Source organism: Pygocentrus nattereri, chromosome 29 (assembly GCF_015220715.1).
Source record: "Pygocentrus nattereri isolate fPygNat1 chromosome 29, fPygNat1.pri, whole genome shotgun sequence".
NCBI lineage: Eukaryota > Metazoa > Chordata > Actinopteri > Characiformes > Serrasalmidae > Pygocentrus > Pygocentrus nattereri.
In genome coordinates this window covers 5,548,478-5,563,490 of record NC_051239.1, presented here as the reverse complement: position 1 = coordinate 5,563,490, position 15,013 = coordinate 5,548,478, and the positions used below count along the sequence as shown (strand labels likewise).

The 15,013-nt window shown below is 42.5% G+C and overlaps 1 protein-coding gene across 2 annotated transcripts in view; it reads right to left on the bottom strand.

Moving 5' to 3' along the window:
* Positions 1–15,013, bottom strand: part of golga1 (golgin A1) — a 38,355-nt gene extending 23,342 nt beyond the window's left edge. Inside the window, exons 1-4 of one of the 2 annotated variants that reach the window (XM_017682716.2) lie at positions 14,857–15,013; positions 11,236–11,498; positions 7,155–7,245; positions 3,897–3,971 (exon numbers count right to left, since the gene is read on the bottom strand). In XM_017682716.2, the coding sequence (XP_017538205.2) occupies positions 3,897–3,971; positions 7,155–7,245; positions 11,236–11,361 (292 nt within the window). In that variant the 5' untranslated portion in view covers positions 11,362–11,498; positions 14,857–15,013. The remainder of the gene's footprint in view (positions 1–3,896; positions 3,972–7,154; positions 7,246–11,235; positions 11,499–14,856) is intronic. The other variant, XM_017682717.2, reaches the window with a different exon arrangement.

Genomic DNA, 15,013 nt, shown 5'->3' with positions numbered 1-15,013 from the left:
ACAGGCTCACAGTGGTTAAGGGTTACAGTTTCAGAGCCTTTGAGAAAATCCAAGACTGAAAAACAGGTAAAAAAAAAAAAAAAAGAAAAAAAGAAAAGAAAGCAGCATTTAGTGGTTAGTAGGGGTGGGAACCACAAAAGCCCCCAAGATACAATATCATCATGATACTCGAGCCACAATTCACGATTTTAAACACAGTGCCATTTATTACTGTTTGGTACTCAACTGCAAATACAGCCAGGTTTCCTCAGTCTCCCATTCTGGTGCTACATTTTGCAGGAGGTCTGCAACGTTTGCTCTGGTGTAACTTTAGTGTACTGCTCTAGTTTGGAGAGCGTGAGGCAGCAGTCTTCAGTCCTCAGTGAGATACAGAGATAGTCACGTAGGAGTCCACTGCCCTTGACGTCCAGGTTAATGCAGTCCTTTCTGCTCACTCAGAACTGGAATGCAGCTGTCAAGCAGATTTTTTGGGTGGAGCCGATTTAACTTTAGCTTTGCAATCGATTTTTTGCTCAAATCCGATCTCTCTGACACGAAGGTTCACACTCCTTTAGGTAAGTGACTCAAATCCATCATCAATGTGATGAACCAGCGTCCTGAAATGACCTCATGAGCTCCTCCTACTCAGTATCGTCACGTGACTGAATCGCTGCATCATTTGCAGCACAAACTAACGAGCAGAACGAGCTTCGCTGAGAAGATCATCAACTCTGATCAGCTCTCGGCTTCGTTATTAGAGCCAGACGGAGGAGAAAAAGGTGAGACGAGCTGCTGCCATGGTAACGCTGAATGATGGCGCATGTGCTTTTTTCTCCCACTGCGCGTGAATTCCGATCTGACCGTCACATTAAGGTCACATGGCCACGAATCGGATACGCATCCGTTCTAGGACCACATATGAAAAGTGACTCGGTTCGGATTTGAAAAGATCAGTCTCTGAGTCACATTAGGGCAAAAAAAAAAAATATCTGATTTCAGTCTGGTAATGTGAACGTAGCCCAAAAGTCAGCTTCCCATTCGTTTATTCAAACAGCTGCTTCTTCAAATTTAACCATTCCACCTTAACTGGTGCAGCAGTTCATTTCTGGCAAGGTGGAATGGGACACCTCAAACAATAAGCAGGAGAAAAAGCAGCTCTCTAGTATCGCTGTGAAACAGGACATTATGGGTGAGCACTAGAGACTCTGCAGCACTGCTGCAACGTTTAAGCTTGAATGGGAAAGTCTGAAGAAGAAGTTGGCGAGTAAGAAGCCAATTTCAGCCTTGTTTGCGTCATCGGTAGTGTGAGGTGAGCCCTCATGTTTGTAGTATTTGCCAGAGTATTTTATTTTCATACAACAGTCACTGCAACAGCATGCGTCATATCCATGTCCCTTGTCCCTCTGCTGATATCACAAGAATATAAACTCAGCACCAACTAGTGGCTGAAAAAGCAATCGATCCCATTATTTTAGTATAAAAAAAAAGACTCATTTATATTGCAATTTATATTAATTATTTTATACTTGGCATCAGTCCATCTATAAAATACCGAAATACAGAATATCGTGATAAAACGCTGTATCGATTTTTCCCCACTCCTAGTGGTTAGCTGATTTCACAAAGCAAGGAAATGTAAAGGTTACAAAACACCACCTTTACTTTCATTACATCCATCAGGAAACTTCAGAAAAACTGCAGCATTTCATAAAATAAACATAAAAGGGTTTTCTTGATGATGCAAGCTGACAACAGAAAAACAAAGTGCAGAAACAGAAAAAGGGAAGGATTTAAAGACGGGCCCTGGCAGAATGTGCCACAAAAGACACTTTCTTCTCCAAAATAAAAGCATGATGAATATACTGGACATAAAGAACAAGCTGCTGAAAAAGGGCAGAACGATCTTTTAAAGACAAACACATTCATCTTCGCAGGAACTTGGGAGCGTTAGTGGGAGTTTGTTAGTATAACAACATGCAGATACACACCGATCAGGCACAACATCATGACCACCTCCTTGTTTCTACGCTCAGTGTCCATCTTATCAGCTCCACTTACTGTATAGCTGCACTCTGTAGTTCTACAGTTACAGACTGTAGTCCATCTGTTTCTCTGATACTCTGTTACCCTGTTCTTCAGTGGTCAGGACCCCCATGGACCCTCACAGAGCAGGTACTATTTGGGTGGTGGGTCATTCTCAGCACTGCAGTAACACGGACATGGTGTTGGGTCTGTGAGGGTCCATGGGGGTCCTGACCACTGAAGAACAGGGTAACAGAGTATCAGAGAAACAGATGGACTACAGTCTGTAACTGTAGAACTACAAAGTGCAGCTATACAGTAAGTGGAGCTGATAAAGTGGACAGTGAGTGTAGAAACAGGGAGGTGGTCATGATGTTGTGCCTGATCGGTGTACATTCGTCCTAAAAACCTTTTATGTTCCTGATAACTACTTTTGCAAATTTATTGGAGAAAGCAGCAAAGCCTTGAGTGTTGGAGCTGCAGGCCTGGTGTTAATCCATGACGAGCGGTCCATCACTGATACCTGCATATATGGGCCGACTGCACCTGCTCACATTCAGAACATAAACCCGGCAGGAGCCTTGCTGCCTTAAAGCCAGCTAACCCTCATATGTGCCTACTCAATTAGCTTGTTCAAGAAATACTTTGCTGGAAAGTCAAATTCATATAATTTTCTCCTCATCACTGATGGGTCAATGAACCAAGACGTGACTGAGGTTTAAAATTTGCTGCACAACACTTTTGCATCAGAGCTACAAGGCCAGAGCAGCCAGTTAGCACAAATTAGCCTTAAGGAAACCGCAAGTCTAAATCAGTCCACACTTGCCTCAAACCGTGTTGAGGTGTTAAGGTCACAGGTTTTTCTACATTTCTGTGCAATTTCATCATTTAGAAGTTAACAAAGCCATTCAGAGTGGTTTGGTGCGAAATGGGTCGCTGTCGAGAAATTCGCTGACTGATTTCTTTACAGTGGTGGTGATGGGAACCAGGGGTCACCATGTCTACAACTCAAATATAGCCATTCTGTTTACTATCCAAAACCAACAGTGAACCTACACAAGTCTGAGTTCTCAGGAAAAGTCCTGAAGTTCTGGAAAAAAAAAAAATTTTCTTTTGGGACCATTTTGCCTTACGCCGCCCTGCATGCACCCTTCCGCCACTAACGTGTTTAAAAATGTAACTGTATGTACAACCATTTCATGTCATACCTTTCTGTGAGCAAGTTTTGAGGTATGAAAAGGGGAATTCCAGCAATACTTCAAAAACTCTAAATTTGTAAAAATGTAAACACTCAATCAGAGCGGTTTGATATGAAAGGTGCTGTTCTGAAGAATCAACCAGAATTACTCACAGTGGTATTGATAGGAACCAGATGTCTGAAGCATTTAATGCCTCTGAAATCCCCCTCACAGAGAGCGGTCACAGAAAACAGCTACAGTTATGGTTCCTGATAACTCAGGCGCTGTTGTACGAGAGGTAAAAAGAAGTTAGGAGAACTGAAAGCGCAGCGTTCCCTTTCTCTGTCCTAATGCTTTGGTTTTTATATGGAATATCTTTCTTTGTGAAATCTACAGGCAGCCAAGACAAAGATAAGACATATACTATATATACACACTATACACTATTAATAATAATTAAATAGTGGGAAATTTGAATTTTTCTTTTTGGGAGACCTTCATTTTGGAGGCATTAACTCTTCAGGCGCCTGGTTCCCATCACCACCAACTTGTGGTAAGTATATAGACAATTAAACAGTACCAAGACTGACCATAGACAAGGTGTATATGTAAGGGGGGGTGGGGGCTGAGGCGTAAACATAAGCAACAGACAAACAAATGCAAAGAAGACAGAAGGAGCGAGGGAGAAGGAGAGGGGAGGAAAAGAACGGTACGTACAATCCTGATGCTTCTCTAATGCAATCTCAAGCTTGTCCTTGGTCTTCTGCATTAGCCGAAGCTGTTCAGCGTAGTCTAGTGTTGAGGTATGGGTATGTACACGCACACCGCAGGGAGAGGTAAAAGAGGATGTGGGTCCACAGGTAGGAAGGAGGGGAGGTAGAGGACAAAAAACAAGTGGAGAAAACAAAGGGATAAAAATGGTTGAGAAGAGAAGTAAATGGAATGATGCAACGATACAACACTCTCGATCGGTATCAGATTACTCAAAGTAGCAAATATCAAGACTGTCAGATGCAACCGATCCACATTTGACGATGTTCCTTAGCTGGAGTCATTTTAAGTACGGTACTAGATAGTTTTGTTTATGTATTTTGCTGTTACCAAACACAATGAGGGGAAAAAAAAAGCATTTAATGTGTAATTTGTCATGTAATGTTATTTTCTACAGCACAGCACTGCGTCTTCCTGCATCTTTTGGACACACTGCACAATTTTGTATACTTTTGTGTTTCCAACCAAAGTTTTGTCAAATATGGTAAGTATGTCACACCACCAGGGACCCTCTCAGCAATAAAGAAACAATAAAGATGTGCCACTGATGTAGAGACAGAAATACAGACGTGATATTTGGCTTCCTAGCAGTAAGGCAGTCATTTGGCTTCCCTCTGCATTAGGCTTTATTCACTCAGCAGGTAAAACCGGCTCAAATCTGATTTTCTTCTTCATATGTGACACAGATGTGAGTCAATGTGAACAGATAAACACACTGAATGACATTTTCGATTGCGGTTTGAGACGCTTTCATATCTGGTACTGAAATCCGATCCGTATCTTATCTGTGGCAATGCGACTCAGTCTGAACAGCCAGATCAATCACGTGACGCGTCAATCCAACTCGACAAGCTGCCGAGATCATAAGCATTTGGGCTCAGGTTTCTGTCCTCAAAATGAGAAGAGACTCATCCAAATCCCCCCACGTTTGAAGAGACTTTGAAAGAAATGCCCGAATGTGGCCGTAAACGGATGAGGCTGCAGCATCAACGAACAGTTAAAAGACTAAAAGGTTTAAAGAATCCAAGGACGCGAACCAAAGAAGTGGCCGCGCCCTTTTTAGTGCCTCGAACACATTCCGGGTGAGGAGTCCAGCCGGCAGTCAGTGAAGCTTCATCGTGTGATTCCTGTGATGCCGGCGAAGATGAAGCTGATCCTGTGGGAGCGACTGCCGTTCGTTGGCAGTTGTGGTTGTTTACCTCTGGACGAGCCACGTGACGCACTGATCTTTTGTGCATGCGGGTCAGTTTAGGAGCTGATCTGTTTCAGACTGATGTCGCGTACAGATCACATTTAAAAGATCATGTGAACAACCGCAAAAAAAATGGATTTGGTGAGAAATTTTTACCTGCTGTGTGAACAGAGCCTTAGTTTCTCAAAAGTTCCTCCTACATGCTTCAAGCTACATGACCAGCAGGGAGTCTACTCTACTGTTAAAACCAGAAAATCTCTCAAGACTATTGTGGTCCTGCTACAGAGGCCACGTAAGCATGTTTACATTTATTCTCATTTATTTTGGTCAGACTGCCCCTTTAACAGCCCTAGTTTCAGAGATATCGAAATCAGGAGACAATCCGAATCGGTGCATCCCAAAAATGGGGGGAGAATCAGAAGGATTTTCTGAGATGAGGAAATCACGCTGCCTTCACTTCAGCCTCTATTAACCACAGACACTCATCCTGTCCTGCTAAATCTGCTCTACATCGGCTCTAAGGCCGTTCTAGACTCAGATCAGGAGGTACAGAAGCGCTATCAAACTTATTTTTCCTTTAGAGCCTTTGGGCCGTTTCAGGATGGGACAGGGCAGTCACGACAGAACGTCTCACTTTCTCTTTAATTAGTTATTAGCATTGGAAAAAACACTGTTGATCTACACAGGAGAAAACTTTCCTTTACAATATGGTTATTTTATAGGAGGACAAACTTTAGCACAGCGCGGTTGTTGGGACAAAACCGTGTACATCTGTTTATGTAGTTTTTTTAGTTTCAGTGTGAAAAAGCCAACTGACCTTTACATTGTGTGTGAATTTCATGATGAATGGACCAAAAGAAACGGCCCAAAAAACGACTCGGACAAAAAGTCTGGTTCCATTGACTTACGTTAAACGTAAAGTATGTTTTTTTTCTCCTTCTCCATCTTGGAGACACAAGGTTTTGTTCCAGCAATATATTACACTGTTAAAGTTAACATACAGTACATTAACATAAGCTGTCCTTCAGAGTTAATTTGGACCTTTTATATCGATCCATTTATCATGAAATGTTAATACAGGGAGGAATTTGAAGAAGAAGAAAAAAAAAGCTGCACAGTAGAATTCGGTATGAATTATTTCACGCTGGTTGTTCACTAAATCGTAATTTCTGTGTTAAAAATTCTGCAAATAAAATTTCCGCACCATAAATTTGCTCCTAACAATAAGAAATTTAATTATATGCTGAATTTGATCAAAAGTTCATGTTATTCATACAGTGACAGTAAACACACTTGATCAAATGACATGCTTGGTTGCTTTTCTAAGTGAAAGTAAGTGAACAGCTCCTCTGCAGAAAAAACTTAAATATGGCACTTTTGTACAATTTTAAGTCCACACTTCACATTTATTTACGGAGTTTAACATATTTGGGGGGGGTTTAAAAAATAAATAAATAAATAAACAAACAAATAAACACACACACACACACACACACATATATACACACACACACACACACACACACACACACACATATATATGTATCTTATTTTTTTGAAAGGCCAATTTGTTTCCAATATGTTAAATTCAGCAAATTATTTATTATCTTTAATTATTAAATGTATTAAACTGTGCATAAGTGTGTTCTCTGTAGAGGATGTTTAACTTCCAACCAAAATATGCCACTTGACCAAGGAGACTCTAAACTTTGGCACATGACTATGTTGAGAAGTTTTACAGAAAGAAAAACAACCCTTTACTATTTTGTATCGGAGCGATTTTGATTCTGATTGAAATGCAATCTGTGAAAGCGCTCTATAGACTTTAACCTGCCGATACAGAGTGCAAGTTAAATGTAACTGTAACATACGTAGGTAAATAAATGTAATAATTTACCTGATTACAGTAATACATTAAGTAGTGAAGTGAAAGAACTGTACTACCTCTGCACTTCTGAGGGTTAACACTGTATTCAGCTGGCATGTGCGATGTCTAACAGAGTGGGAGATACCTGAGAGTTTGGCCTCCAGCTTTCGGATCTGATCGTTCCTGCGCAGAATCTGAGAGGAGAGGTCGTCTCTGGAGCTGCTGCCGTCCGACGCCTGATAACGCAAACAAGAAACACGTTAGGATGTTATTACAGCACACAGACAGACACCGCTGTATCTGGTTCACCGCAGTTCATGAAAGAAAAAGGTCTGAAAACAACGAAATATCAGTTCCTCCAATGACGGTACTAGATACTGTTACCTGGTAGTGGACAGTATGACCAAAAACGTTTTATTGTGGTCTAACTGATTTCAGACGATTTACTTAAGCATCTGAAATTGGTTTTATTTGAAAAAATAAACACATTTTAAACGTGTAAATAAGCCTATTTTAAATTAACATCTATGGCTTATTATTGCAGGACGTCCCTTGATTTTTTAATAAGGATCATCTTTTATTAATCACTGTAACTATAAATCAAATCAACTCGAGACAAAATGTATTTATATTGCATTTTTTCCCAACAGGAGTTGTCACAAAGCAGCTTTGCAGAAAATCCTGACCCAAGCCCCAGTGAGCGTCATCAAGGGCCACAGCGGCAGGAAAACTCCCTTAGCAAGAGAAAGAAACCTCAAGAGGAACCAAGACTTAAAAGGGGAACCCGTCCTCCTCTGTTCGACACAGAATAGTAAAACAATAGCACACCAAGCGACATGCATAGAGAAAAAGACAAAAATAGAGAAACCAGAATATACAGCAATATTAACCGATGCTAACCAGTCACTGCTGTTAAGATCCCTTTTAGATCTATGAAAACCAGTGACTTCTGATGGGACTGCATCACAGTGAAAGAGAGAGTTAAATGAACGAACATCACTGAGGGTGTTTATGTGCACTTAGTCATCCGATACCTGCAGAAAGTCCGATTTTGTCAGTAATCTGATCAACGCATTTGTGAAGCTCCAGGTTTACATGAGCCAGACAGTAAATCAGATTTCTGCTTTGCAACCAGCCAATAAACTCACAGAAGACGACGTGATGTAAAACTCAAACTTCATGCCGCGGCTTTTTTTTGGGCCACTTTACCTGAGAATATGAACGTGCATCATCCGGAAGATGAAGAATATTAAAATCCTTCATTGCGTCAAGAACGTCTTGCGTTTCGCAGTGGCGCTGTTTTCGCACATGCTCAGACTGAGAAATCCGAAAGAAATCAGAGTAAGAGTCACATGCACTGAGAAACCGGATTACTGAGCTAAAATCCAGCCTCTTCATCAGATTCCTAGACCTCCGGCCTAAGAAACTGGAGTAGGTCATGGACACGAAGATTTGAAAAAGATTTTGGGCTTTCAGCATTAAATAGTAAGTATATAGTAACGTGTGTAGATCATAAAACACATGTTCTGCTAATCTGAGGCGAGCTTTTACAAAAACGAATAAATAAAACAAAAATTGACATTTATTTCATGCAGTTACTGAATAATTAGCCTTGCAATGTAAATTCAGACGGACAAACCAAAACATACCCACGAGCATAAGAGGTTAATTGTTAACCGCATTAGCTTCATCACTCGAGTTAACCTAAAGAAGCAAACTTCAGACACTGAGCATATCCTGACTGCCTGACTATATCTGGGATAAAAACTGTGTACATTTAATCGCTTTTACTGTAAAGAATAGGAGATTTTAACTGAATCACAAGCCACAATAAGCAATCAGTGCAGCCTCAGGGCATCTGTCGAGTGCCAGCTCAGACCTGCTACTGATACACCTGTGCGATCTCCATCCAGCTTCAATTATTCAGTGCTAACGCAAATCTGAGGCCAGTCCTGCGTGTGGGAGCGCTGTACAACCTAGAAGAGGAGCGTCAGGTTGCACAGGTTTGTTGATAAAGAAAAGTGGCCTCCTGGACGCTCGTCATACTGCACTCATTCTTCCAGCTGGGTGGAGCTCTTGGTAAAGAAGTGCTGGGCAAACATGATGCCCACTCTACTTTCTACTGCACAACAGAGGATGCTGTAATCCACCGCCTCACCACTGTCTCTGAAGATCAGTCACAAACGGTCGTCACCACTGAGCAGCTCTTTTGTTTTTCCTTATTGGGTCAGTTTTACGGCTCAGTCTGATTTGGTCCGACTCCGAAGATCAGACGAGACGTGTGGCGACTGGTATTGGGTTCGTTTCTGGCTGATTCCAGGTTGTTTAGCTGTTCTTCTGTCACAGCTGCCGACTGAAAAGCTGCTCAGTGGTGACGACAGTTTGGGAATTTATTGTCGTCTTGTCTTCAGAGTCGGACCAAACCGGCTGTCGGTCAGATGTGATCTTAACAGTGTCTGTTTTCTGTTTGTGGCAAAGTAAGAAGTAAAAACGTTCAAATGGCTCAAGCGTCTCCTACAGCTGTCAAAGTCGTTGCTTAGCAACGGCGTCTCAGCGGAGGGATAGTGTTTGTGAAAAACCCGGGATGTTACGGTGAAACAACAGCACGGTTAAAACGCCTCTCAACCAATCAGCTTGCACGCCCGGAACTAACTGGTGTATAAATATATACTGTATATGTTATGAACATGTAAATGTTCCACAGGTTTATCAGCATTAGTGGAAATTCTGTCCATAAACCAGCAATAATACCTCTTTCTGTGAAGAATGCACAAAAAAAATCTGCCACTAAAGCAGCTCAGAATCTGTTCGGGAGTTCAATGTTTTGTGAACTCATGATATTAATGAGGTCAGAAGGGGAAATCCATCCATGTTTAAAATGCTCAGCATAATTTGCCTGTAGAGAAGTAATCAGCAAACTTTTAAAGGACACCAGGCCTTCTAGAGAAACTCAGCATCTCGATTTTCTTTACACTTCTTTATGTTTTCAAAGTGATAAGAATCAGGCAGCATGTGCACCATTTCACATCATAACTTCCTCTGAGGTAGGTTTTAGAGGCATTAAACCGGTCACATGTCTGGTTCCTATCACCACCACTGTAAAGAAAAACGAGTTGGTAAGTTTCTCTAGAACAGAGTATTTGACGTCAAACCACTCCGAATGACTTTGCTTACATCTTAACCATTTAATCCTGGACAATTCTGGTGGAGTTCCCCTTTAAAGGCATTAAAAAACCAAGCCGGTGACCACAGACAGCTCAACAGTGCCTGTGTGTATGAAATGTGAGGGAGCGTAAGTGAGGGTGAGAGAGAGAGGAAGGCCCAAACCCGTTTCACCCCTCGCCTTCTGTTTTTTGTCTGGGGTAGGGTGCGAAGCGTTAGGGCTACATGGCCCTCCAAACAGAGGTTTTTCAGAGGCAACACACCAAACAGAGTGTTATGAAAAGAAAAACCAGCAAGAGACCAAAGAAACCCACAAACTTTTTTCCGTATTTTCTCCATTAAAAAACAGCGATAACCACTGCGTCATCTTAACATATTAGTTTAATGTCGTTTCAATGTATTATGGTCGTTTTCTTCATAACAACCATAACATTTTTTTTTTAAATCGCTAAAAATTTGCTAAAGCAGAACTCAGTTCCAAGGGGTGAGGGTGACACTTGAAAATGAGAGAGAGAGAGAGAGAGAGAGAGAGAGAGAGAGAGAGAGAGAGAGAGAGAGAGAGAGAGAGACACACACAAAGAGAGAGAGAGTCAGAGAGAGAGAGAGAGAGTTAGAAAGAGTCAGAGAGCGAGAGAGAGAGAGAGAGAGCGAGAGAGAGAGAGCGAGAGACACACACAAAGAGAGAGAGAGTCAGAGAGAGAGAGAGAGAGTCAGAAAGAGTCAGAGAGCGAGAGAGAGAGAGAGAGAGAGAGAGAGAGAGAGAGAGAGAGAGACACACAAAGAGAGAGAGAGTCAGAGAGAGAGAGAGAGAGTCAGAAAGAGTCAGAGAGCGAGAGAGAGAGAGAGAGAGAGAGCGAGAGAGAGAGAGCGAGAGAGCGAGAGAGAGAGCGAGAGAGCGAGAGAGAGAGCGAGAGAGCGAGAGAGAGAGCGAGAGAGAGAGAGAGAGAGAGAGAGCGAGAGAGAGACACACACAAAGAGAGAGAGAGTCAGAGAGAGAGAGAGAGAGTCAGAAAGAGTCAGAGAGCGAGAGCGAGAGAGAGCGAGAGAGGAGGAGCTGTACTCACAAAGTCGTCCCCGGAGTCCGCTCCCACAGACGTGATGGACTCCTTGCTCATGGAGCGGGGCATGCGGCCGGAGCGAGGGCCCGTAGCCGCTTCCTCCGCTATCTTCTTCTTCAGCTTCGCAAACATCCCGGACGGCGTGCGAAGCAGTTCCTTCCAGCCGCCTCCTGTGGCTCAGCGTGCTTTACGATGCGCTTAATGCTGAACAGTCTTCACATGCAGGACGCAGCTGTCTCATCGCTGTCCAGCTGCCTGTAGACTTCACTCTGAAAGACAGTACATATCATTAACACAGCATCAGGACAGAGAAAGTGAACGCAGCGCTTTCAGTTCTCCTCACTTACTTCTTATCACCTCTCATAAAACAGCGCCTCCGCTATCGGGAAGCTATAACTGTAACGACTTTCTGTGACCGCTCTCTGTGAGGGCGATATCAGAGGCATTAAATGCTTCAGACGTCTGGTTCCTATCAACACCACTGTGAGTAACTCTGATTGGTTAGGTTTCTTTCTACAGCACATTTTAGATCAAACCTGCCTTTGTTATGTAAATTTAATTATGCAGAATTTTTAAAATATTGGTGGAATTCCCCTTTTAAAGCATCTAAAAGCTTGCCCACAGAAAGGGATTACATGAAATGGTTATACAACCTTCTGGCAAAACTTATGGAATCACCACTCTTAGAGGAAGATCTTTCAATTGTTCGTGGTACAACCTCTCTCAAACACGTTAGTGGCGGAAGGGTACATGCAGGGCGTCATAAGGCAAAATAGTCCCTAATGAAAACTCTTTTTTTCCGAATTTCAGGACTTTTCCATCGTAAGCATTTGACACTCAGAAGACTCATGTAGGTTCTCTGGTGGTTTTAGATGGTAAATAAAGTGGCTATATCTGTGTCGTAGTCATGGTGACCCCTGGTTCCCATCACCACCACTGTAAAGACATCTGAGACTTCTCATTATTTCACACCAAACCTCTCTCAGTGAGTCAGTTTACATCTCAACCATCATCAATTCTTCATGTGGAATTTTCCTTACGGGGTAAACTGTCAGGATACTGACATTTTATAATCTTATCCTGTAGTCAGTCTCGACTGGTCAATCTCGACTTCAGTCGTGCAGACGAACAACCCTGACTTCTAAACGGCCGATTATGGTCTAGTGTCTTCAAAACTACCGATCAGTCAATATATACAACAACACCAATAGTCACTGTCCACAGGACCGACGCGATCCACATCATATCATATGAATCACAAGGTTTCCATACTAATCATGGCTATGCAAAGACTAAATGTCTAGAAATTTGCAAGTGCATTCGGATCTTGTAGTAATCAACGTTCAAAAGTTGACGTGAATGGGCCACCAGGCGTTTCTGAAGCTCTGACGCCCATGTGTCAAACACGAGGCGCAACCCTATCCGGCCCGCAAAAGTCTTTTTTATTAATATTAGCCCGTTTCATAATGCGCTGCACTACAGCCCCCAGAATGCACTGTGCACCGGCTCTCCTACCTCAAGAGCAGTCTATGGGACAGCGGCTACACCTCAACCCTACACAGTTCCACACCAGTCATAACACCAAACACACAAGCTGCATTTCAGTCAATACAAACACTTAACATGAGCCCAGCTGCTTAGAAACTGAGCCCAAGTCTTAAGGAACCTGCAGCAAAGAAAGGACGCCAGGTGTCTAGTTTAAGCAAGTGGGTAGGCTTAAAAGACTGAGCTCCTGGGGACGTTTACATTTTGAACATTTCAAGTATTTTATGTAATATTTCAAAGCTTATGGTACCGAAAATGATATCAAATGCCGATACTTCTCACAGCACTGTACTAAAGTTGGAAATCCAGTATCCTGACAGCACTAATGCTTACTCTGGCCTTAGGAGCAACTTTCTGCCCACCTCCCACTGTTACTGCCCCAACTTGAACTTCAGGACTTAAAGACTGCCCAAAGCAATGTTTACTTGACTCGACACCCAGCCAGCTTCAGTCTGAATCACGAGCTTTCTACATAAAATCCATCAGATTGACTCAGTTAGACAAACACAGCCAATCAACACTGATGCTGATAGTGGTGTCACTTGCCTGAAGATAAGAGCTCACAACAGAGGTTATCGTGGTAAATGATGTCACGATACGCGTTTCTAAGCATCTCGTGGCCACTGTTAGTGTGTAAAACAACTATTGGGGGAAACGGCACAAATATGATGTCGCAATACTTCAAGACATTTTCACGGTACATGATGAGTGAGAGCATTCCTTCAGACATCTGATCAGCTGGAACAGATAAAACTACAGAAGCAATGGTGCCACAGTTAACAAACAGCATTAATGGCTTTAACTCAAGTTTAACTGGACTCATTTTGACCTCTATATAAGGAAAAATGCAACTGGCCAGTGCTCTACTACTGGTGATATCCACAAAACACTCAGAAAAGCACTTTGGACTGTACCGTGATAGAATTTATCGCCATAACTACATATACAGTACACACCCCCAGCACAGGCTCTGCACACTCCTACCTTCAGGCACACAGGAGTGTGAAGTCCAGGACTGCAAGACTGACCAACAGTTTCTATTCACAGGCCATCAGGCTGGTGAACACCTCACTCACTACCTCTTCACCAATCCTGCTCTGAACCGGTTTAACTTTGGCCAACCTTGCACTCAACAACTGCACCTTACCTACGCTGTACTGCTGCTGTCAGAACAAAACCTTGTATCTCCAGAATGGTAACTTTACAGGAGAAGGAAAAAACTTACTGTACTTTTAATGTAAGTCAATGGAACCAGACGTTTTCCCAAGTCATTTTGTGCTGTTTCTTTTGGGCCTTTTATCATAAAATGTACACACAATGTAAAGAGCAACAGGCATTTTCAAATTATGTCCAAAACTGAAAAATGACAAAAAATAGAGATACGAGGTTTTGTTCCCACAGCAGCATGTAGCTTTAATTTTTCTCTCAACTTAAACCTGCACTTTTTTACTGTTGTTTTTTGTGTTAATCTTATATTTTCTGTTTTCTTCTAAGACGACATTAAGATCATATTTGGTGAACGGAGGAACAGCAAAGAACTGCACTGTATAGTGTAGCCGCCCGCTCTGCTGTGCATATGACAATAAAACTCTGAAAAATCTGGAATATATTGCCATTTTGCCAGATCCAAATGATCACTATTATTATTCCAATGCCCTTTATATGGCACTACGGCTACTATTTTGACTGTTACAGCTCATTAAACACAGACTCGCACACACTAAATATCGTGTTGTTTATATCGTGTGGTAAAAATGGCTGGAAGTATCGCGATATCGCTGTTTATCCAGCTCGCCCAGCTCCAGCTCACAATGCTGTCTGCTGCTCAGTCCAGCGCTGTGACGCTAATCACTGCTGTACTGAAATAAAGGTAAGTTTAACGTCCTGCTCACATGATCGAGCACAGTTTAAGGGGTGAAATCATAGATAGTAAGCCGCTGTCAGGTCGATCAGCGGGATTAGAAAGGTCGTCAGGCCATCAGCTGGTCAGCTAAGCTAACGCTAGCTGAGCCTGAAGCTAGCGCCCTGATAGCCTTCAGCTAGGATCCCCGTTTCGGACACACAGCGACAGAAACCCTTTACCTTCAGCTCCAACCAACAGAAACACAACTAACATCCATCCTCCGTCAAATTCGGACTGTTTTAAACCGCTCGGTCAGACGGCAACCCTCGTATTTTCCATCTACTCGTCGCTGTGTCGCTTGAATTTGCTAACCGACTTCACCACGTCACCACTTTC